General features: G+C 35.9%; 1 protein-coding gene across 5 annotated transcripts in view; it reads right to left on the bottom strand.

Moving 5' to 3' along the window:
* Positions 1-11108: 11108 nt before the first annotated feature.
* The window catches only part of stat4 (signal transducer and activator of transcription 4), a 50374-nt gene continuing 37786 nt past the window's right edge, over positions 11109-23696 (bottom strand). For 2 of the 5 annotated variants that reach the window (XM_005167880.6, XM_009304880.5), the window contains exons 14-24: positions 22211-22255; positions 21939-22022; positions 19889-19987; positions 19610-19745; positions 18406-18458; positions 18199-18293; positions 17113-17249; positions 14816-15007; positions 13276-13318; positions 13055-13157; positions 11109-11545 (exon numbers count right to left, since the gene is read on the bottom strand). In XM_005167880.6, the coding sequence (XP_005167937.1) occupies positions 11531-11545; positions 13055-13157; positions 13276-13318; positions 14816-15007; positions 17113-17249; positions 18199-18293; positions 18406-18458; positions 19610-19745; positions 19889-19987; positions 21939-22022; positions 22211-22255 (1002 nt within the window). In that variant the 3' untranslated portion in view covers positions 11109-11530. 5 annotated transcript variants of the gene reach the window in all.

Genomic DNA, 23696 nt, shown 5'->3' with positions numbered 1-23696 from the left:
AGTTCATTGCTTTTTCTAGCTAAATTTTATATCTATAAATGTAAATTTTCAAAGAAACATCCTTTTTTTTTATTATTAGGAAGGATTCTGATGTATACGTGAAATACTTAAACTTGAATAATTATATTGCATTTCTTGTTGTAAAACATTTAAACTTTTAGACTCTTGTTTTCTCTCTTTGTTCATATTGTATCTTTGTAAATGTTAAATGTTCTTAAATGTAATCTAGCACAGACGATTATTCTGGTAAGATTTTACTTTTAGCTTGAAACAAAGTACCAAGATAGAACTGCAACTCAAAGTTAAGTATATTTTATTATGAAGACTCAATCTCAATATTTTGTATATTGTCTTTATTTATAATTCATTATTCATAAGTGTAAATGGGAAATAAATAACCTAGTTTTACTTATTAATTACTACCTTTGTACATAAAAAAACAAGAAATAAAAAAGTGAAAAAAGTTTCAAACGTATTATCTTAAATGATTTGTTACTATTTACACCAAAATTTGAGAATGGATGTCTTGTTGTTAATTATATTTTTATTACTTACTACTTTTTCTATGTTTTCCTTTCATTGAATTATTATTTTTGTGCTATTGCCCTTGTACAATACCTGACAAATTTTTGTCATCAATTCCATTTGTAAGAGCAACAAATAATAACTTGATTTTTCTGATAAATCGTCTGTCAAACTGCATCCCAATCATCACAAATACTGCAGAAAACCTATTGGAACTTGCATGGACCCAAGATTCTCACACAAATCAGTTGGAAGGAAAATCATAGTTCAGGGTTACATTCAGTATTAAGGCGTGCAAGAGATCTGCAGAGTGGATGGCAACATCAACAGCCTGAGGTATCAAGACATTTGTGCTGCCCATTACATTACAAACCACAGGAGAGGGCAAATTCTTCAGCAGGATAGCGCTCCTTCTCATACTTCAGCCTCCACATCAAAGTTCCTGAAAGCAAAAAAGATCAACGTGCTCCAGGATTGGCCAGCCCAGTCACCAGAAATGAACATTATTGAGCATGTTTGGTGTAAGATGGAGGAGACATTGAAGATGAATCCAAAGAATTTTGATGAACTCTAGGAGTCCTGCAAGAATGCTTTCTTTGCCATTCCAGATGACTTTATTAACACGTTATTTGAGTCATTGTAGAGATGTATGGATGCAGTCCTCCAAGCTCATGGTAGTCATACACAATATTCATTCTTTTTTCACTGCATCATGACTATATATTCTATACTGTACATTATTTCTGTTAAGTGACAAGACTTTTGTCTAAGCAATGTCAGACCTTACTGTCCTAATTAAATAATTAAAAATCAAGACATGATCATATTTTATTTTGGTAAAATAATCATAATCTAGAGGCCGTTGCCTTTCATATAAGCCACTTCTGATACCAAATGATCAACTAGAGGTCAAATTATTGTTTGTCGTTTCTAAAACTTGGATAGGCAACAAGACTTTTGTCAGGTAGTGTATTTTCTTTGATATGCAAATTGCAATAAAAATGTAAGAAGCACAAAGAAACAGAGCCACATGATGCTTGTTTCACTTAAAGGGATAGTTCACCCAAAAATGGAAATATTTACTCTGCCTTTAGGTTATTTTAAACCTTTATGGGTTTCTTGCTTCTGTTAAACATAAAAGAAGGTATTTTGAAGAAGCTGGAATTCTGTAACCATTGACTGAGAGTGAATTGTGAGTAAATTTTCATATTTGGGTGAACTGTTTCTTTCATGAGAGATGATGGTCTGTCATGTGGTTGTCTATTCAAACTTTTAATTAATGAACGTTTGTGCTGTAGTCTAAGAAAATAGATTTATGTGTCGCACATTTCTTATAACTTTTATAAAACAGCTTTTCCAAGTAAACGAAACCAACCAATATCACAAAATCCTTTGCTAATATTTACTGATGGTTGCAGTGTTGTTTACCCAGCATTATTTATGTCCTGGAGGTTGATGATATCGAGAAGGAACTGGAACAGGTCAAAAAAAGAACTGAGAAAGAATTTCTTTTGTAATTTGAATGATGAAACATACTTTTTAATCATTAAATGTTGGACTAAATTTGGATTAATGGTTTAGGATTAATTATTACATTTTAGAGCTGGCATTACTTTTTAAACAGATATTTGGGGGATAAGATGAAGAGGTCAAGTTTTGCTGACTAGTGTGAAACAAACTGTCTTAAATGAAATACTAATAAGACCAAAGAAGTTATAGTTGATTTTAGCAGACATCCACATCAAGCGTTGCCAGTGCCATCATACATGAGTCAGTAATTAAGATTGTTTCATTATAAAAGTACTTGGGTGTATATCTGAATAGGTTGATCGTATGGTCTGAAAATACAATTCATGTGTACAAAAAAGGACAGAGTCGCATTCATTTATAAAGACAACTAGGGTCCTTTGTTATGTGTCAGACACTGTTAAAGACTTTCTGTGTTGTCTTCTTTGATTCTGTAACCTGCTGGGGAGGTGAACTGTTGAAAAGAGGAGAAAAACTAATTGAATAGGCTTTTAAAAAGGGCAGGTTCTGTTGTGGGGTGTGTACTACCCACTATAGAAGAGATTGCACATGTGCAAGCTCGTTTAGCTCAAGATGAATTCTGTGTTACAGGGAACAACACAGGAAGTCATTTTTACCGACAGTGATCAGATTGTATAACCAAAATCATACTAGATGAATGATGTGGAATTGCAATAGCATAATACTGTATATATGGACTAGTGTCTACTCGTTGTTTGAAACTAAGGCGTGCAGTATGAATGTCATTTTATTAATATTGTTGTTTCATACAGTTGAAGTCAGAATTATTTGCTCCCTTGAATTATTAGCCCCCCTGTTTCTTTTTCCCTCTAATTTCTGTTTAACCGCCGATTTTTTTCAACACATTTCTAAACATAATAGTTTTAATAACTCATTTCTTATAACTGATTTATTTTATCTTTGCCATGATGACAGTAACTAATATTTTACTAGATATTTTTCAAGACACCTCTATAAAGCTTAAAGTGACATTTAAAGGTTTAAATAGGTTAACTATGTTAACTAACAATGGTTTGTTCTGTAGACTATCGAAAAAAAATATATAGCTTAAATGGGCTGATAATTTTGTACTTAAAATGGCTTTAAAAATGTTTAAAACTGCCTTTATTTTAGCCAAAATAAGACTTTCTCCAGAAAAAAAAACAATATTATCAGACATACTGTGACAATTTCCTTGCTCTGTTAAGCAACATTTGGGAAATATTTAAAAAATAAAATCAAAGGGGGGATAATAATTCGAATTCGGATTTCAACTGTATGTAATTTATTTTATTTATCTGATTGTATCGAGAGATCTGCTGTGATGTGATTTCTCTTTGGTATTAATAAAGTCTAAACAAACAGCGTACAAACAAAAAAAGAAAGCAAGTTTTGTACTTTATTAGTCATTTTACACAGATATCACACTCATAAATAATATCAGCAATGACATATTTTTGCGAAGCTTTGGGCCTTTATTGATGTAAAGACACTGTGTAACTTTGTTATCTGTTTTGTTGACTTTACATTAACCCAAATGTTTCAATCAATGTTCAAATCCAGAGAAAGAAGTAATTTTAATGAGTAGCATGGACTGTGTTTTTGTGACCATGCTTATAACATCACACACCCTCAATTTCTGGTTTAGTTTAAAGAAAAAGGAAACACCAAAGAAGCTTCAATGTGTTGTGCAATTTATTAGATTGCATTATAACAGAACTCTAAAATGTATTTAATATAATAAAAATCTTCCCCACATAATCTTGTCAGAAAGAAATGGAAACGGTGAGTTGTGGCATGATAAAAGCTATGCTGCTTTCAAGAGTTCTTAGACATGCTTAGCGTTTATAGCAGGTTTGGCAAGCTGACCTTGGAGAGAACCCTGAGCTCGGAGATACATGAGCCCAAGGCTTCTGCCCAGTCAATAAGCATATATGGAGATCCGAGATCAGCTAGGTCTCGAAAGCTCCCCCTTAGAAAAGGAAGGAAAAGGAGGAGATGGGGTGGAAGGGGGGATTCTACCAAAACAAAGACATAGCAGTAGGTAGAAAACGATCCATTTATAGTAAGCTTGGATCACTCAGATTGGATTATTACTGATTGCTGATGAGAAGCCATATCAGGTGCTCCTCTTGAAGTTAGTTCGATGTTGGTTGAAAATGAAACTTTGTACCATGTCACACTCGTCTCTCATCAACAATTTTTTCATTGCTCTTGTTTCATTTTGACAGCTTTCAGCCTTACTCAGCTTCACATTACAATGATAATAAGCTACTTCATGAACATGATTTCTGCAGGAGTCCTGATGCAAGAATGCATCGATGCAGACTTGAGCGTAAAACTCACTCGAGAAGTCCCCGAAGTCATTGTGGCTGATTAAAGGAGGTGTGAAGCGCAGCATTCAATTCCTGTTTATTATTAAAGTTTAGGGATACAACTTATTTCAGTTATTATGCCTAAATGAGACGGTGAAAGTAAACATTCACAATAAAAATCTTAATTAATGGTGTTTATTTGCTGAAATTCATGTTAAAATCTGTTTCATTTGTATTGTGCAATGTATATTTGTAAGGTTTTTGTGCATCTCATACATTGAAAAGGGGGAAAACAATAAATCGTTGTATGAATGCTGTAATGTTTAAAAAGTATTCCTTTAAAAAATGCGTGAAGGTCATGTGACCATCAGTAAGAAGCAGCATCTCATTTCTCAGAGCAGCGTGTTCTGTTCTTGCAGCCTTCTGAGGTAGACTGGCAGGACCAGTCTTCACAGAAATGCAATTCTGTTCTCAGCATTCTTGGAATTAAAGAAACAGCCTTAGTCTTGTCATCGTCAAACTATGCCTTTGTTTGTTGTGAATATGTGCCCTCTAGTGGTGCAAATTACATAAGGATCTTATAAGGATTTATGTGTTTCAGATTTAATTAAGTTTAAATTGCACTGCCTCAATCTCTAGCCATTTGATTAGATACACCTGTTCATCTGCTCTTCAATGCATCAGATTTCTCCAACCCAATGCAACAAATAAACAAGCATCAGAATGGGGGGAAATTATGATTTAATGGGTCATGTTCACCCAAAAATGAAAATTTTCTCATGATTTACTCATGCGCCACTCAAACTGATTGAGTTTATTTCTTCTGATAAACACAAAAGAAGATATTAGGATGTTGGAAAGCACCATTGACTTCCATAGAATTTTATTTTCCTACTAAAGAAGTCAGTTGTTTTTGGTTTCCAACATTTTCAAAATGCCCAGTGGAGTATTTCAGAAACTGCTGACCAACTGGGATTTTACTTCAACCTTCTCTATAAGGTTTCCATATAATGGCCTGAAAAAGAGAAAATATGCAGTGAGTAGCAGTTATGTGAGTGTGCATTTATTTTGAAATAACACAAATAAACACTGAATGCACAACCAGTCAAACCTTGAGTCAGATGAGCTACAGTAGTAGAAGACCAAATGGTGTCACTCATGTCAGCTAAAAACAGGAAACTGAGGCTTTGATTTGCAAATATACACAAAACCTGGACTGATGAGTTGCAGTGTCTTTCGATTTCTGTTGCAACTTATGAATAAAAGCCTCAGCATTTGCCCTAGAAAGAAAGAAAGCATGGGTCTGATAATGATGCTGATGGAGTAATTTAGGAGATTACATTGGAACACTCTGGACCCCTTCTACACCAACCACTCATTATTTCATTGGCATGGGTTTTTTACAGAACACATCCATTTTTTTATGACCACAGTATAATATCTTGTGATGGCTTTCTCCAGAAGAATAGTGTATCATGTTACAAAGCTCAAAACAAGTTTTCTAAACTTAAATGATCATCACAGTCTTAAGATCCAACATAGGCTCATTCTGAAAACGTAGCCTTATATACATTTATGGAGTGCGCAAATAATGTAGCCAGAAGTACGTATGACTGCATTTTGTCTTTAAAATGAACAATACGGGGTGCTATGACACCATTCATTTTTTCACTTACCAGCTGACCGCTTGCCTTCATATGGACTGCTTTTCCCGTTACCAGTTTGTCCGGTAGCTCCACATTTACATTGGCGGACTTAAGATGCAGAGCAGAGTTGACCGCAACGACTGGGTTTAAGTACGGTGAAGAAAGTTTTAAGAAAGTGGGTAAGACAAAAACAAAAGCCTAAAAATAAAATAAACAAGTAAATAACAGGGTGAGAATGTAGTAAAATCTGAAAACATGGTAAAAATCAGGCGAGGGCTTTTCCTTTTCTGGATTGCTTTTTAAAACACTTCGGTTGGGTTTAGGGAAGGGGGTGGGTGGGTCAATCAGTGCTTTTGAAAACACTATTGGTTGGGTTTAGTTTGAGCTACTTCTACAATAAGGTAGCGTTCAGAAAAAACAAAACACCAGCGAAGAAACTCGATACAAAGGAACATCAAAACCTACTGCCAGCTAGTGTTTCGGAAGTGTTATTGCAGAGCAACACAAAAAGCACGCAGAAATATAAATGCACGACAATGCACATGGCATGTGCCATGAGTCACGCTGATCACTCGATGCAGAAGTATGAACCAGGCTTTAAAACAACACTAACATTTTACAAATCAGTTAAATCAGATAAACAGTTACCATTTTTTAATTCACTCAGCTAATTTCGGGTTCTGGCAAGAGCACTTTTACCTTAGCATAAATTATTGAATCAGATTAAACCAGGGGTCACCAAACTTGTTCCTGGAAGGCCGGTGTCCTACAGATTTTAGCTTCAACCCTAATCAAACACACCTGAACAAGCTAATCAAGGTCTTACTAGGTGTACTTGAAACATACAGGCAGGTGTGTAGAAGCAAATTGGAGGTAAACCCTGCAGGGACACCGGCCCTCCAGGGCCGAGATTGGTGATCCCTGGATTAGACCATTAGCATCTCGAGCTAAAATTCTAAAATAAAATTTGAATAATTTTCCCATTTAAAGCTTGACTCTTCTGTAGTTACATGGTGTATTTAGACAAATGGAAAATGAAAATTGCCATAAATGAACCGTTTAACTCTAGGAGACTTTAATTTTCCTTTAGTTGATCACCTTTGGCATTTAGTGGAATCTCCCAGATTTGCATTACTAATGTGCAGTCATAAAATCTGCAAAACTGTACATAAATATATAAATGTCAATATAGAATAAATCTCTGAGGAACATTTCAACATTTCATCTTTTAAATTGTGAGTTCAATGTATCTTCCATTATATCATGGCAGTTTGACAAGGATATGAAAGCTACTGCTTAGTAGCATCTGTATTATTCGAGAAACGAAACTCATAATTCCCACTTATTGTTCTTCTGATAAACATCTGTAGATCTCCAGCACATCAAGGCCACGAGACTGAAGCAAATATCACATATGGTTGCACAAATACAAAGCATAAATGTTTTATTTGCATCAAATCAAATGACAGCAAAGCATTTGAAACCAATTGTCTGAACAAAATGGATGTTCAGCATTTAGTGATGTCCTTGTTGTATAAAATGAAATCGTTTTGTTTATGAGGATAAAGGCAAACGTGATTAGACTACTTCTAAATGTCTGGATTGTACTGTGCGAACACTTGACATATGCTGACAGGAAGAATGTGGGTGAATATTTTTCCCATGTTTCTTGGAACACACACACAGTCCTGCCCACTCAACAACATTTTCAACCTCATGATGTCAACAACCACAATTCCCCAATGCGCCAGAAAAAGTGCATTGTATTTTAAGGCCTTGTGAGCATATGATATTACTACACCCATCACCAGCCACTGTATTAGGTACACCTGTCACTCTGCTCGTTAACTTAAATTTATAACCAGCCAATCAAATGGCAGCAACTCAATGCATTTAGGCATGTAGACATGCGTCCGAAATCGCATACTTCCATACTATAAAGTACGCTCAAGTCAGCATGCGAGCCGAGTTGTATGTCCGAATTCATATCGAAAATCAGTATGCAGGAAGTACCCGGATGGCTTACTACTTTTGGCAAGAGTCTGAAGTGCGCATCCCATGCGCGCTGCGCTATCCCATGATGCCTTGCGAGAGAATTCATGAATGGGAGTGAAGCGACGCAACTGACGCAGGTAGGTCACGTGACCATGACAAAATGGCGGATGTAGTACGTCCGAATTCCATTCATACTTTTCACATTCATATTGTATTGAACGTACTTTTCTTATGGCCGAGTAGTATGTTTAAATTCAAACGCAGTGCCTACTGAGTAGTAGGCGGTTTCGGACGCAACCATGGTCAAGATGACCTGCTGCAGTTCAAACCGAGCATCAGAATAGGGAAAAAAGGTGATTTAAGTGACTTGATAGTGGCATGGTTGTTGGTGCCAAACGGACTGGTCTGAGTATTTCAGAAACTGCTGATCTACTGGAATTTTCACGTACAACCATCTTTAGGGTTTACAAAAGAATAGTTTGAAAAAGAGAAAATATCCAGTGAGCATCAGTTCTGTTGGTGCAAATGCCTTGTTGATGTTGTTTGTTGAGGTCAGAGGAGAATGGCCAGACTGATTCGAGCTGATAGAAAGGCAACAGCAGGCCCGGATTGGCTAATCGGGAGGACCGGGAGAATTCCCGGTGGGCCGGTCCGTTTTTTGGCCGCGAGGGCCGGTGTCCCTAGCTCCAGAATTTGTAGCTCTCAGCAGTCACACTTTTTAAATTTATTTATTTATTTACTTGACCACAGTCTACTTATTCATTATTTTACCGCAGCTCTGCTCTTTTTATCTATTTTATCGCAGCCGCGTGAGCAAGAGGCAGCCTGCAGTTTAATGATGATATAACTCAGATGAGTCACCAATCAAAGTACAGCTGATGTGGTCCAGTGGTTAGCATGTTAAGTTACGACGCCTCCGACCCAGGTTTGATCCTCGTCTGAGTAATTTTTTTTTTTCATTTTTATTGTTAAGACATATAATACTGTTAGGGTTGTTGAACATTTGAAGTTCTAAAGCAGCTGTTTTCTCAAAAAAAGACGTGATAGCGTAATTAGAAACTGAATTGGAAATGACCTTATTTTAATATAGTCAGTCGTGAACTGAGGTGGGCCGGTCTGAGGCTTGAAACTCCAGGGCTGAAAAGGAGTCCCACTCCGGCCCTGGGCAACAGTAACTCAAATAACCACTCAGTACAATTAGGGTATGCAGAAGAGCACCTCTTAACACACCAGGTCGAACCTTGAGGCGGATGGGCTGCTGCAGCAAAAGACCATATCAGGTGCCACTCCTGGAAGCTAAGAACAGGAAACTGAGGCTACAATTCGCACAGGCTCGGACAATTGGCAAATTGGACAATAAAAGTTTGGAAAAAGCATTGTCGTCTGCTGCGACATTCGGATGGGAGGGTCAGAATTTGTCATCAACATCATAAGCGTGGCTCCATCCTGCCTTGTATCAACGGTTTAAGCTGGTGGTGGTGGTGTAATGATGTGGGGATTTTGTCTTGGCACACTTTGGGCCCATTAGTACCAATTGAGCATGGTGTCAATGCCACAGCCTACCTGAGTATTGTTGTTGACCATGTCCATCCCTTTATGACCACAGTGTACCCATCTACTGATGGCTACTTCCAGCAGGATAACGCGCCATGTCATAAAGCGTAAATCATCTCAGACTGGTTTCTTGAACATGTCAATGAGTTCGCTGCACTCAAATGGCATCCACAGTCACCAGATAGTAATCCAATTGAGCACCTTTGGTATGTGGTGGAACGGGAGATTTGCATCATGGATGTGCAGCCGACAAATCTGCAGCAACTGTATGATGCTATCATGTCAATATGGACCAAAATCTCTGTGGAATATCTCCAGTACCTTGTTGATTCTATGCCACAAGGAATTGTGAGGACTTTGTCAACTTTTGAGGACTTTCAGAAGTATCCTGTATTTAAAAACATGTTTGATAATGATGATTTTGTACTGTAAATGTTGACTGATGTATTTAACCAGATCAAACGCTGACCTACTAACCTGATTTTTAGTGACGTGTTGTTGAACCGCACTAGCCAGATGAAATTAATTAAGTTTTGTTTTAAGTCCAAAATAAGCAAAATGTTTAATTTCTTAGGCCTGATTCTCACATAACCCATAGTGTTTGTTGCCATTTAGCAATAAGAGAACTTCCCATCGTTCATTTGTACAATTTTATATTTCACAATATCAGAAAAGATCATATGCACTCAAAGAAAGCAGGAATGGGGATCAAACAGACTGATTAAAACACAGGAAAGTGTTTGTCTCATCTAATTGTAATTCCAGTGTATTCCAGAAAATGGGTTTAACTTATCTTTCACATTAATACTGAGCTAAGATCAACCCTAAATCTGCTAATAAGGTATGTCAGTTCCAAAAGCTTTTAGTTTGGCTATAAATGCCACTCAAGATTGTGATTAATTATAATTAGCTCAGTGGTTAGCACTGTTGCCTCACAGCAAGAAGGTCGCTGGTTCGGGTACCAGCTGGGCCAGTTGGCATTTCTGTGTGAAGTAAACATGTTCTCCCCGTGATGGTGTGGGTTTAAGAAGGGACTAAGCTGAAGGAAAATAAATATCAGTTCTTTTTGATGTGGTCGGTCACATAACATGAAAACTGCTGGTTTGAAGAAAAATATTTTGAGAAAAACTAATGCTTTAATTCTTTTGAAGAGTGTTGGTTTTTACTTTAAGGCAGGTTAACCATATTTTTTTTCACTTACTTCAATATAAAAATGTACTTTAAATGTACATTTTTTTGGGATTGTGTCCTGCTTTGAATGTGTAAATTTCACTTTTTTCAGTGTATAACGCTTAGTGGAGAACTAAACATGAAACATAACCTGTCCTGCACCAGTTTAGGCAATGTTCAGAGCATTAGTAACCTTACTGAAGTTACCTCAGTTTTTGGAACTGAAAGCTGAGGTTATGCACTTTCATATCCTGACTTATCTGAATACGTCACATAACCTGCTTTCTGGAATAGCCCCAGAGTGTAATACCAACATATTTGATACTCACTAAACTCCATTTCTATTACGGTTTCTTTCAACTAACAACACCAGAGAGAAACCTTAAAATTATTTATTTAAAAATACAACAGAAACAACAAGCTTGTCATAATATATACATAAACAGTCAAATTTAGTATAATCTTAAACCAGATTAATGTTTGAATAAATCTAAATTTACAGAAATCCTCAGCCTTTACAGACAATGGTTAATTACCAACCAATATTGTGATCAGGATTTGATCTAGAATGAGAATGACAGAACATATATAACACACACACACACACACACACACACACATATATATATATATATATATATATATATATATATATATATATATATATATATATATATATAGATAGTACAGTGATGTATAAAAAAGTAAAAAATGGTAAAGAGAACCATAATAAAAAGACGGATAGAATTAAACCCATCAAAATTCTTGGATCCATCTGAATTGCTGTCGTCGCCTTTTCTAGGGTGAACTCATCTGCAATGTAAACAAGAAAACACTGTCATGTCATGTTCTCTATCTGCTTAATTAACTCAACTTAATCAAAGGGACAGTTTCTAAAAGTGAAAATTTCCTCAACTTGTTCCAAATCAGTTTGAGTTTCTGTCGTCTGTCAGAATCACAAGAGATATTTTGAAGAATGTTGAATAGCCTTTGACTTCTTTAGTAATATTTGTTCTTACTATAGATGTCAATGGATTCTGCATTCTTCAGTATATCTTTGTGTTTAACTGAATGTGAATGAATGCTGAGGAAATGTTCAGTTTTGAGTGAACCGTCACTTTGTCTACAATTGCTATTCGTCAAAGATGAAGCTTTTCTGAGCCAATTATAAATAAATGACTTGTGTTTTCACTATGATTTGCAGAAGACACACACTAAAATGTCATTCAGTCTAACATTTTTATATGTACTAATACAAAGGGGGAAATAAGTATTAAACACGTCATGTTTTCTTTCCTGGGAATATTATTTGTAATTGAGTTGTTGACATGGAATTGAACCAGATTTTGGTAAAAACTCAAACAATACAAGCAAAATGAGTTGTGTGTAATAACAATGAAATGGCACAAGGAGAAAGTGCTGAACTACTGAAATGTATTTAATACTTTATATAAAAGGCTTTTTGGTGATGGCAGCTTAAGACGCCTCTCATATGGAGAATGAATCCACATGCATTGCTCAGGTGTGTTTTTTTCACAGAGCGTAAAAATCTTGATGGTTTTGTGGGTCTCGTCTTTCAAATCTGATCATTATTTTGTATTTTCTATTAGATTCAGGTCAGGAGACCTGGCTAGGCCATTCTACAGCTTGATTTTCTTTCTTTGAAAGCATCTGAGAGTTTCCTTGGCTGTGTTTTGGACCATTGTGTTGCTGATATGTCCACCGTGGTTTCATCTTCATCATCCTGCTAATGTAGATGTTGAACTGAAGCAGTTAATATTGATTTACACTGAGGAAGGGCAGAGGGTAAAGAACTGCTGAGAGATTTCAGCTGCTGTCTGGGCCTTCACTGCCTTTCTACCCCTGCCTTTCATCATGTGTTCAACACTTTCTCCTGGTGTCATCTCAGTTTATTACACATTGTCAGCTAATTAGTTTTGTTTTCTTTGTTTATATGGATTTCTTGGGTTGTTACCAACATCCAGTTAAAATGTCAAGTCAATGGCACATTTAGAAATAAGTTTTCTGAGAAAAATGGTGACGTGTTCAGTACTTATTTCCTCTGCTGTATATTTTGTTTAAGGGACATTTAGAAAAATAGTTAATCATCTGAAGAATCGTCTGTTACAATAAATGGTGCAGGAAGATTATTTCACTCACATTTTGACATTTAATTTTCTCTAAAGTTATTTAGACATTAAAGTCCACTTTACTACATATAAAATTAGTTTTATAGATTTGATTAAACTGGATATTTTGACTCATAAATCATCATCATCATTATTTCAGCAAGCTTTGAAGTATGTTTAAAAAATTATTTACAGCGCTCTCAAACTCGAAGGGACTGAGGTGCTGGGTGATGATTTCATACATTCCAGGAGACATTGGAGGCTCAGGAGAGGAACATGAATGTTGTGCTGGAACGCTGAGATTGAGAAAATCCCCCCAAAAATCATGAGAATCAGTTCATGCAAACATGCAACACTTGAATCTACAAATCATAACACTGCATATTAATTTGAAAGGAATGAAGATGTTCGTACCGATGGGAAATTGGAACTAAATGTGTCGGAATATAGGGACAAACTGTAAAAGAAAGCAACAAATTAGAGAAATGGTTTAAGGTCAACCTTAGAATGGTGAATCAAATATAAAATGAGATTAAAATGAATGATATTTCAGCTTTTCCGTGTAAATACAGTGAAAATACGTGACTGTATTTTACTCACTAAATAGAGTATGTTATAGTGGCCAAAAGAGGTTAACGTGCTGCATTTAAGAAAACACTAGCAAATTAAGAAAATATCTTCATCGGCTTGAGAGCAAACGTGATGCAAATTCTCACAATGCAAACTAATAACACCTGCAGCTTCTCCACGATGGACGTCCAGTATTCTCCTGCCTCCAGAACCTAGACTGCAGCTCTGCACAAGAAGCTTGGCCTGAGGAGAAATGGTCGTGTCCAACTGAGCCTAGTTTCTCTCAAGGTTTCCACTTTCGTCAATTGGTGAAGTTTGTTCCTCACCACTGTCACCACTGGCTTGCTTGGTTTGGGACTTGTGGAGCTACGCATCGATGGATTTGGATTAGATCTAAATTTAGCTGGAACAGTCGGGTCGGGTAGAAAACTAGGCGGGTGAACTAGGCAGTGGGTGAACGAAGACTGAATATGCGGTGGGAGCGGTCGTGTGCGAATAAAACCTGGTGGGAGCGGGATTAATAATCCAGTCCTGCGCAGATCTCTAAACTAGACTGACACAGTTTTAATTTACTTGAACTTCTATGTTAAGCTGCTTTGACACAATCTACATTGTAAAAGTACTATAGAAATAAACATCAATTGAATTAAATTGAAATTAAGAAAGCGTGCTGCAATTTCTCACAACACATACAAATAGCACAGAACACAACGAAAATGTTTCAAGGGGACCCAAAAACATGACAGACTGGCTGGGATTTGCTTATTGTGCTGTGATCTTTGACGCCCGATTCACACAAGGCTTCAGCGTCAACACTTGATGGAGGGTGATTCTAAAGTTGAAAGTGACGCAATCATCATAGCAGTGTCAGCCAATGAAATTAGTCCGCAATCGGCTACTGTCTGATCTGGGGTATTTGCATAAAGTGATCAGATTGGCTGACGCTTCCGTTGGCACTTATAGTTGAAAAATTCCCAACTTTTTCAGCAAGGACAGCTCCACAATTCAGCAAGACTTGACGTCACCCATGTAAAGTGAATGGGAAGCGTTGATGCTAAAGCCCAGTGAGAATGGGGCATGAAAGGTGAGGTTTTTTGTTTATTTTAACATCCTTATTAACAAAATAACTCCCTTGTCTTTTATATATTATAAGCCTAAAAACCCTAGCCTAAATAGCCGGGTCCGTCACGTTTTTTGCCGTCAAAGTGATGAAGGTCTGAATTTGCTGGTGTTTTTTAATTGCTTGTATTTTCTTAAATTGCATCACGTTAAGCTCTCTTGGCCACTGTAGTAAGACATTGAATGAGATTTCATGATTGTTAACTTAGGTTGTACACAATATATGGGACTATTATATTCCAGAGAGAGTTTACAGATGTCTAACCTTTGTTCTGCTGGCTATTGTAATGTTTCCCAAAAGCCTCGTCCTTCGGGATGTCTGGATAAAGGAAGTTTAGGGGATTTTCTGGAACAACACCGTCTGCAATGACCTTATAGTCGCGGATTATGTCAGCAATGGGCAAAGCGTTGAGGCGGTTTTTCGTGTACGGCTCGACAGAGATGAACTTTGGATCTCCTGTAGGCATGAAACAGGTTTATTTAAAAACATACAATGCTCAGCATAAATGATTATGAGTATTTTGAAAATGAATATTTGTATCCATTTATCAGTGAATATAGTCTATATTTAGGTGCATTTAAATAATACAACTTTATTAAGTAGTCACCTAACATCTTTAGGAATAAAAACATACAGTAATGCATTCAGGGTTTCTGCAGGCTTGAGTTTCTGCAGTCGAGACGGAAGGGATTTTTCTGCTGTTACGGTTGGGCTAGAAAAGATTTTTACTTCCCCCATCAAAAGAAAATAATGAATAATTTTTTTGTTGCATATTTCAAACAATGTGCCAAGACAAGCAAAGCATAATTGTATGTATGTTTTTTTAAGCTTTTAAACTAATAAACTAAATGTATACACAACTGTCCAGGTCAGTGTGCTCACCGTATATGGACAATGTTCCATATATCGAGAACATTTAAACAAAAGTTATTGCAAAGAAGATATTTACACAATATTGGTAAATAGAGTTATAAATAAAGATTTGTTAAGTTTTATTGAGATGGATTGTTGGTGATTGGAAGGGTGTCAGCCCGATTGGTTAGCTTTACATGAATATTATTTAAATGAGCAGTATGTACGTTTGACACCCAGTGGTTGAACTGGGTATCGCACTCCTGGTTAAAAAAACACACGCAAGCACAGGTTGCCAGATTGACGACACCAACAGAAGTGTGCCTGACTATCTAGGCTAAACGCTGATTTAAGGCTGATTTAGTATGGTTCTGAATAAAAGCAATGGCATGCAAAAGAAGGAATATTTTCCATTTAGTTTTTGTCCTAACCAACACCTATTTTAGATATGGCTTCTGAAAGTTTGAATGCCATTTTACATGACATTTATTGCCATACTACTGAAAGCAGCAGCAGACAGCTCACCTTAGATCTTAAAAATAAAATTTAAAATTTGAAATTGAACTTTAGAACTGTGCAAACCAACACATATCAGTAATTCACCATGTACATTTAATAATGTTAAAGAGGTTTAATAAGTATTGTTAGATTATACACCTTACCATTTTGTTGGAGTGCAGTAAGTGCACTATTCTGTGCTTCTGAATGGCTGTAATTAAATTTCTGTTGTGTTTCATCTGGTGCAAACAGCCAAATTGCTTATCAATGCAAATCTTGAGTTAGGGTTAGGGTTAGAAGTGCTGAAATAGAATGGGCTAAACTGGCAGGGGGGGTTAAAGAGACCAAAACAAAGATGCTGTTCCAGCATGTATTGCACATTTTCAAAGCAGAATATCTAACTCAAGCTTTGTTTTACAGATAAACATGAATGTTCACTTAGCATGTTTATTAAATATCTGCAAACATATTATGGTATCTTTATGCTTTAGAAGAGTCAAAAACTGACATACAGCACCTTTAAGACGTACAATAAAATAGTTCAGTGAATTTAACCTTTTAAGGCCTTAAATTTTGTTTTTGAAATGTCAAACTTTTTAAGACCCTGCGGACACCCTGCTATTAAGAACCCAAAAATAAATGTTATATGAATTTTTCCTCTTAATTCAAATTTTATTAAATATTTTGTTATTTTATTTTTATTTTATTAAAATTTTACCCTAACCTTATTTATTTTAATACTTATTTTTGCACTGTGATCTTAAATGATTTTCTTTCAGTTGTGGACTAATCTGACTAATCTAATGTACTATACTGTATACATAAATATCTATAACATGTAATGCTATAAATCGCATAACATATTTAGTATTTTATAAGAGAGATCTGTAAGGCATGTTCTCATTTATGCTTGGCACTGTATTTAATACAATAAAGGCATAAAGATAAGCATGCTCAGATCTGAGCTGTAAGCGTATTAAAGGCATCTCTAAAGCATGGAACAAATCCAGGCTGGAATTTCCCTCTGCAAATCCAAGACAGCGTTTCATCGAGGGAAATCAAAACAATCTCAAGTTCCTTAAACTTTAAGACCTCTAACCTGCGTGGGCAGGCAAGCACAGCAACTTACATACTTGTATGTTGTTATCTTTCTTAAACAATAGGAAATACTATTGTAATGTCTATTTCGTGACCGTCTTAAAAGCACAAACCATTTTCATCCTGTTCAACCCAGGTGAAGGTGATTCCTCCAAGATGGCTTTCACTAAAGCGTAGCAGGAACGTTCCGGGCTCCTTCTCTTTCAGTAAAGCACGCTCCATCTCTTTACTCACAAATCCCATTATGCAACTGAAAAACAAACAAAGATCAGAGTAAGAAGTTGCTGATGTACCTCTCACATGCCCCAGAATGCATTGCATTAATATTGGCAGAAAAAAAGCATTCAGCATTGCAGAAAAGTCAATAGAAAGCTCAAATAATTATATCCCAGCTAAGAGACAAAACTCTCAAACTTTGGCTAATGATTTGGAAAGGTCATGATGAACAAAGGTTTGGGTACAGTTTATTTAATGGTGTCCTTTTTATGGTGTAACGATGGATTGAACTACTTAGTCATGTTATCAACTACATTTACATACTGTATGGTTTGAGTAGGGATTAGGGTTAGGTTTAGGATTAGTTGCAATGATTATGCAATGTTTTATGAGTATTATTACTATTGTTTTAACATTTTAAGATATATTTAAAGGAATAGTTCACCCCAAAATGAAAATTGTGTCATCAAATAATCAGCATCTATTTCTTTCTTTCATTCTTCTGAATCATAGGGTAAAAACACACATTGACTTCCATATTATTATTTTTTGTTCCTACTATAGATATCAATTGCTATTTTTTCCAGCATTTTTCATAATAGTTTGTTTTGCATTCAACAAAAAAACACATTCAGTTAGAGCCAACAAAATGTGAGGAAATGATGAGAACATTTTAATTTAAATGAACTCATTATGCCTCAATGTTTGCATAATAATAAAATGAAAATTTTTTTTAAAAAAATTAAATACTGAACGTTTTGAACTTTCAGTGAAAATTCTGAATTTAACATAACTTGATGGGAACATTAACAGTTTTAGAATATTTTTGTTAGCTTACCAGTCAAATCTAACTGTAAATAGACCTATTTTACCCAGTATGTCATGTTATAATATGTTATGTTATGTGTGCTTATTTGAGTGCCACAATGTTAACCAGCTAATACTTGTTTAGAGTTGAGCTTAAACTACATGCAAGCACTGACCCATCAATCCATACAGGAAGTAAATGCTTCTTAATTAGGTCCAAGATAGAGTCCAGCCACATCCAAAAACTAAAGGATTTTCCCGGTATGACCTCCTAAAAGAGCAATAAGAAAAAAACAACAACCATTAGATTTATATTATTGTACTTTTTGTGATGCTTACAGTAAGTGCAAGATAATAGTGGGATTATATTCATTCATTATTACCTTGCAGAACTTGGACCAAGAAACCTGGCAGTCATTATAAGAACCATGTTGACCTTTTGAAACAATTTTAAAGCACTGTTTAGATATGAAGTTTATTAATAAAATGTAAGGGAAAATGAAAGAGTGTATTCAAACTGACAATGACATAAAAAATGACAAACACATTATAGATTCATAAAACCCTAAACGCTGAGCAATCAACACTAGGGCAGTGTCTTACAAATAAAATCCTTAACAACCCCTTGATGTACAGTACTGTGCAAAAGTTGTTGGCAATTGGATTTGTCATAATTATTTATAATTATAGTATAATTATTCATATAGTATAATTATATGGTATAATAATATCTTGCTCTTCAATTAGAAGATGAAGTTGGGGAAGCCTGGTATAGGGACTCAATACTGTTTTTTTGTGAATATTTCTTTTTTATCTGTTTATATCTTAATGCAGAGACCAGTCTTATAAATTTAAGGTCATTAAAACTTTGCCAAACACCGTGTGCGCATGCGAGTGTGTACTATCCTGTCGCAAATCACTGTGAAAAGTCCTACAGTACATGACGGTAATAGTTTGATTAAGGTGTTTACATGTCTGTAATGCACTTCAATAATGCGTCTAAAATCGGCATACTCCACATGTCTTAATTCGATTTCTCTTTAGGTCGATTATGACCTTAATCTAATCAAATTCATCAAAAATCGCTGTTTACATGGTTAACGCTTAATCAGAGTATTGTCTTAATTGCATTAATTTTGAATTATTGATGTCCATGTAAACGTAGTCAGTGATGACCGCCATTAAGAGATTTCACTATGATCAAAACAACATTTAAGATGTTTTACATTGTGGTCAGTCTGCTGGATTGTCAACTAATGCTGTCCCATCATGCTCGTTTTTGTTATCACATCGTGATCTGTTAAAACAAAACCACTTTTGATGTACATGCTGGAATTTATTCATTAACTGTGTTTCCATTGCAGTTTATGCTCATTTTTGTCATACCAAATAAAACCTTTATCCTACTCATAGTTTGTTTCTATTCACATTCTTTTAGTTTATGCACATCTTGGCGTTTCCATTAAGCAGGTTTTATGTAATACTAATAAGAGTGAAATTTAATAATCTGAATTGACCACGCCCACTTTTGCAGCACTTTTTCCAAACTCTGCTTTTAACTCTTTTGTGTCAGAATAGAAAACATACCCAGAAGTTTATCTCCCAGCATGTTTAGCTGCTCCTTGTTGAGCCCTCGGCCTGCGAAACTCGAGAACTGCCAGCTGAGCACCTCAGAGAGCTGACTCCAGCTCGCCCGCAGCGGGTTACTGAAGAAGGCCAGGTTCTACACAAGACAGACAAGGTCACATATAACTAACTGCCTGTCGAATTCAGTAAAATGTAGATCTTAAGCATCATTTCTAGATACTAGATATTATGCTAGACATGCATTCTCTGATATCTGTATCAGAGGTGTGAGAATCTGACCTTTGGGTCATCCGTGAGCAGGTTGTACCACATGACTGAAGCCCAGCCTCCTGGGAGCTGACTGACATTAGAGATGACCACCAGCGGCAGAGAGCAAGTCTAGACAGGAGAAAATATAAACACTGTAAGCTGTATTAGGTTTAATTTCTAACATAATAAATATATTTATACAACAGTTCTGTCTGGTTCTTGAATCTGATTGGCTGATAGCCGTGCAATATTTTGCCAGTAACATCACACAAAGGCCTCTTCACCCTTCACCTCTGTGTATTACTCCGCCCACATGCAGCCAGCAACAAGCAAAGAGACACTACAGTTTGACAAATATTACCGCTGTTAGAAAACAAAATGTACTTTTGAGGCTTTTTAGTCGAGAATGTAGTTGTTTAGATTGCAACTATGCAGTTTATTTGTAAGAATAGTGCCTATTTTAAAATATTTACAATATCTGAGAGAGTTTGTGTACTGTTGTAGACCAAAGACGGTCGATGTTGTCTATCCACAAGATGGCGCCTGGACCGCATAATAAGCCCTTGCTTAGATTAAAACTATTTTGTGTTTACTTGAGCGCGAGGCTGAAAAACGGACGAGTCACGGTTTTTAAGGTGGACCGGATATAGTCAATAAAAAGCTGTGAATAAGAAGCTGGATTCAGCCTCGTCCCTCCTTATTGCAAACACAACAGCAGTCTGGTATTTATTGCGCTGCTTTTTTCAAGGTTAATTATTGTGATATTGTAACGGTAGCTTAATGTTAGATAAGCATTGTGTATAAATGTCATGTCCCCTTTAAGAGGACTTCTTCTGTGGTTTTTTTACCTTTAAGATGTAAGCACGCATGTATGGAAGCTCAGTTCAGTTCTGGCGAGCTCTGACAAGTGTGTGACGGTCGCTCTAATGCTGTATCATACTTTTTTCAATAATGTAACTTTTTTTTTTGCGATGGATGTTTGAGTGTATTTTTCTTTTCCTTTTGCCTACTCATTGTTGTTGACTGGCATGTTTGTAGCGAATTGAAAGTGTCCAATATATATTTTAACTACCTACTGGTTCTGTACCTTGTAATAAAACTGCTTGTACAAGTAACAGAGTTCTGATTACGTTTTGTGGCTAGTTATTTACTCATCATTATTCGATGGGTCGAATTAGCATCGATTTAGCAATGTGTGCATTGGCAATAGTCACATTGCAGAATCTGCTATGTTAAATTTGGGATTACAGGTGAGCAGGTACCACAGTTTAGAACATGGGATATATGGAGTCATTGAAGATTTTTACTATAATGGAGCAAAAGATTATCGCTTGCATGTGTTTTTAAGTGTTGTGACTATGAACGTATTAAACTGAGTTTAAGGTATTCAGGCACAAGAAACTGTACCATTTTTAAGTTTAATAAAAACATTTTAGGGGGAACGTGGTGGTGCAGTGGCTTGAGGTGCAGAGGCTTCACCTCACAGCAAGAAGGTTGCTGGTTCGAGTCTCGGCTGGGTCAGTTGGCATTTCTGTGTGGAGTTTGCATGTTCTCCCCGTGTTGGCGTGGGTTTCCTCCGGGTGCTCCGCTTTCCCCCACAAGTCCAAAGACTTGCGCTATACTGTAGGTGAATTGGGTAGGCTAAATTGTCAGTGGTGTATGTGTGTGAATGAGTGTGTATGAGTGTGTATGGATGTTTCCTGGTGATGGGTTGCGGCTGGAAGGGCATCCGCTGCTTAAAACATGGGCTGAATAGGTTGGTGGTTCATTCCACTGTGGCGACCCAAGCTTAATAAAGGGACTAAGCCGAAAATAAAATAAATGAATGAATAAAAAAATATTTAATTGAATTATTCCTAAAATGAAGACTATGCAGTGCTATTTTACATTTGATTATTCAATTGCTGTACCTAAATTCTTACCAAATAGCGGTTTAAGCCATCTGGTGAGTTAAATTGTATTCATATTCATATCACAGAAATACAAAACATCACAATGTCAGATTTTTCCAATATCATGAAGCCCAAATACAGTACATACTGCAACATGATGCATTTAATAAATATATGTAAAAACATACCTCAAGATCAATATCCAGACCCTGTAACATCAGCATGGCCTCAAAATTGAGAGAGTGTAACTCTTCTGTTACTGACAGCGGACCCTGCAGGAGACACACAATATATGAATGTCAGCTATACAGTGTGAAGCTGCCCTCTACTGGCAGGATGATGCTCTCCACACTCAATTACAAACACACTACAACTCAATCAAGTAACAGGACTCAAGACATTGCATTGGGCAGAAAATGGGATTCAAAGATGGGGAAAACATGCACCTATAAAGTCTTACCTCATTTCCTTTTCCTCCGGTAGGACACTTTCGTTCTTTTAGCTGCTGCAGAACACAAAGCATTAATAAAATACCTTCCCTCTTTTAAAGGCATAGTTCACCAAAAAATAAGAAAAAAAGTATTTTCCACAGACAAAATTAAACAGTGTATGGGTTTGGAACAATACAAGAATCAGAGCTGGATGATGTGACAAAACTCTCATATCGCAATGTAAGTCATCATTTCATATGCTGATAACGATATACAGTTGAAACCAGAAGTTTAAGGACAACAGAGCGAATGTTTTGGAGAGGCCATCACAAAGCCCTGAACTCAATCCAATAGAAAATTTTTGGGCAGAGATGAAAAAGCATGTGCGAGCAAGGCAGTCTACAGATCTGACTCCGTTACACCAGTTATTTTAGGAGGAATAGGCCAAAATTCCAGCAAACTTTTGTGAGAAGCTTGTGGAAGAATACCCAAAACGTTTGACCCAAATTACGCATATTAAAGGCAACGCTACAAAATACTAAGGAAATGTTTGTAAACTTTTGACTGTCTAGAAAATAATAAAACATTCTCAATAAAAGAATTCTCTCATTATTCTGGCATTTAGCGAATATAAATTATTTTGGTAATCCTAACTGACCGAAGAGAAAACGTTTAGTTTCAGACATTTAAATAAATGATTATGTGCCTCTTTTACAGAGTGTATGTAAACCTCTGGTTTCAACTGTATATTACAATATACTGTGGAACCTTTTCTGTAAATTCAGTCAATTAATGGTCTATATACATATTGACCACAATATTTTGTTTAAGTATATTTTAAAGTATATGCTCAGATGTACTTTTACTTTACTTAAAATTTCCGGGTAAATGTTTGATTACAAATATTGAAGATATATAAACGAAATGTAACAAACTTTTCAAAAACTAATAATTAAAAGCCCATTATGAAGTTATTTACAAACTTAAAAAAGTGAAATGTAAAACAATTTTGCAAGCTGTTATTCACATGTCTTCTGGATCCTCATGTTTGCCAAATAATCTAAATGATGAAAAATAATTACTGTAAACTGAAACGTATATTTGTGACATCGCAAAATAAAAGAGCAAAATATGAAACGATAGACTTTTTATTTTATCCATACTATATATACAGTTGAAGTGAGAATTATTAGCCCTTGTGTTTTATTTGAATTCTTTTATAGTTGATTATCGGGAAGATTTTTTTTAAACACATTTCTAATCATAATAGTTTTAATCACTCATTTCTAATAACTTATTCATTTTATCTTTGCCATGACGACACTACATACTGTAATATTTGACGAGATGTTTTTCAAGATACTGGTATTCAGCTTAAAATGACATTTAAAGGCTTAACTAGGTTAATTAGGCAAGTTGGGGTAATTAGGCAAATCATTATATAACCTTAAAATGCTTCAAAAAATAATAAAAACTGCTTTTATTTTAGACCCGAGATAACTCATGGTAACCTTT

Source organism: Danio rerio, chromosome 9 (assembly GCF_049306965.1).
Source record: "Danio rerio strain Tuebingen ecotype United States chromosome 9, GRCz12tu, whole genome shotgun sequence".
NCBI lineage: Eukaryota > Metazoa > Chordata > Actinopteri > Cypriniformes > Danionidae > Danio > Danio rerio.
The sequence above is the reverse complement of the archived record's forward strand: the minus strand, read 5'-3'. Positions and strand labels throughout refer to the sequence as shown.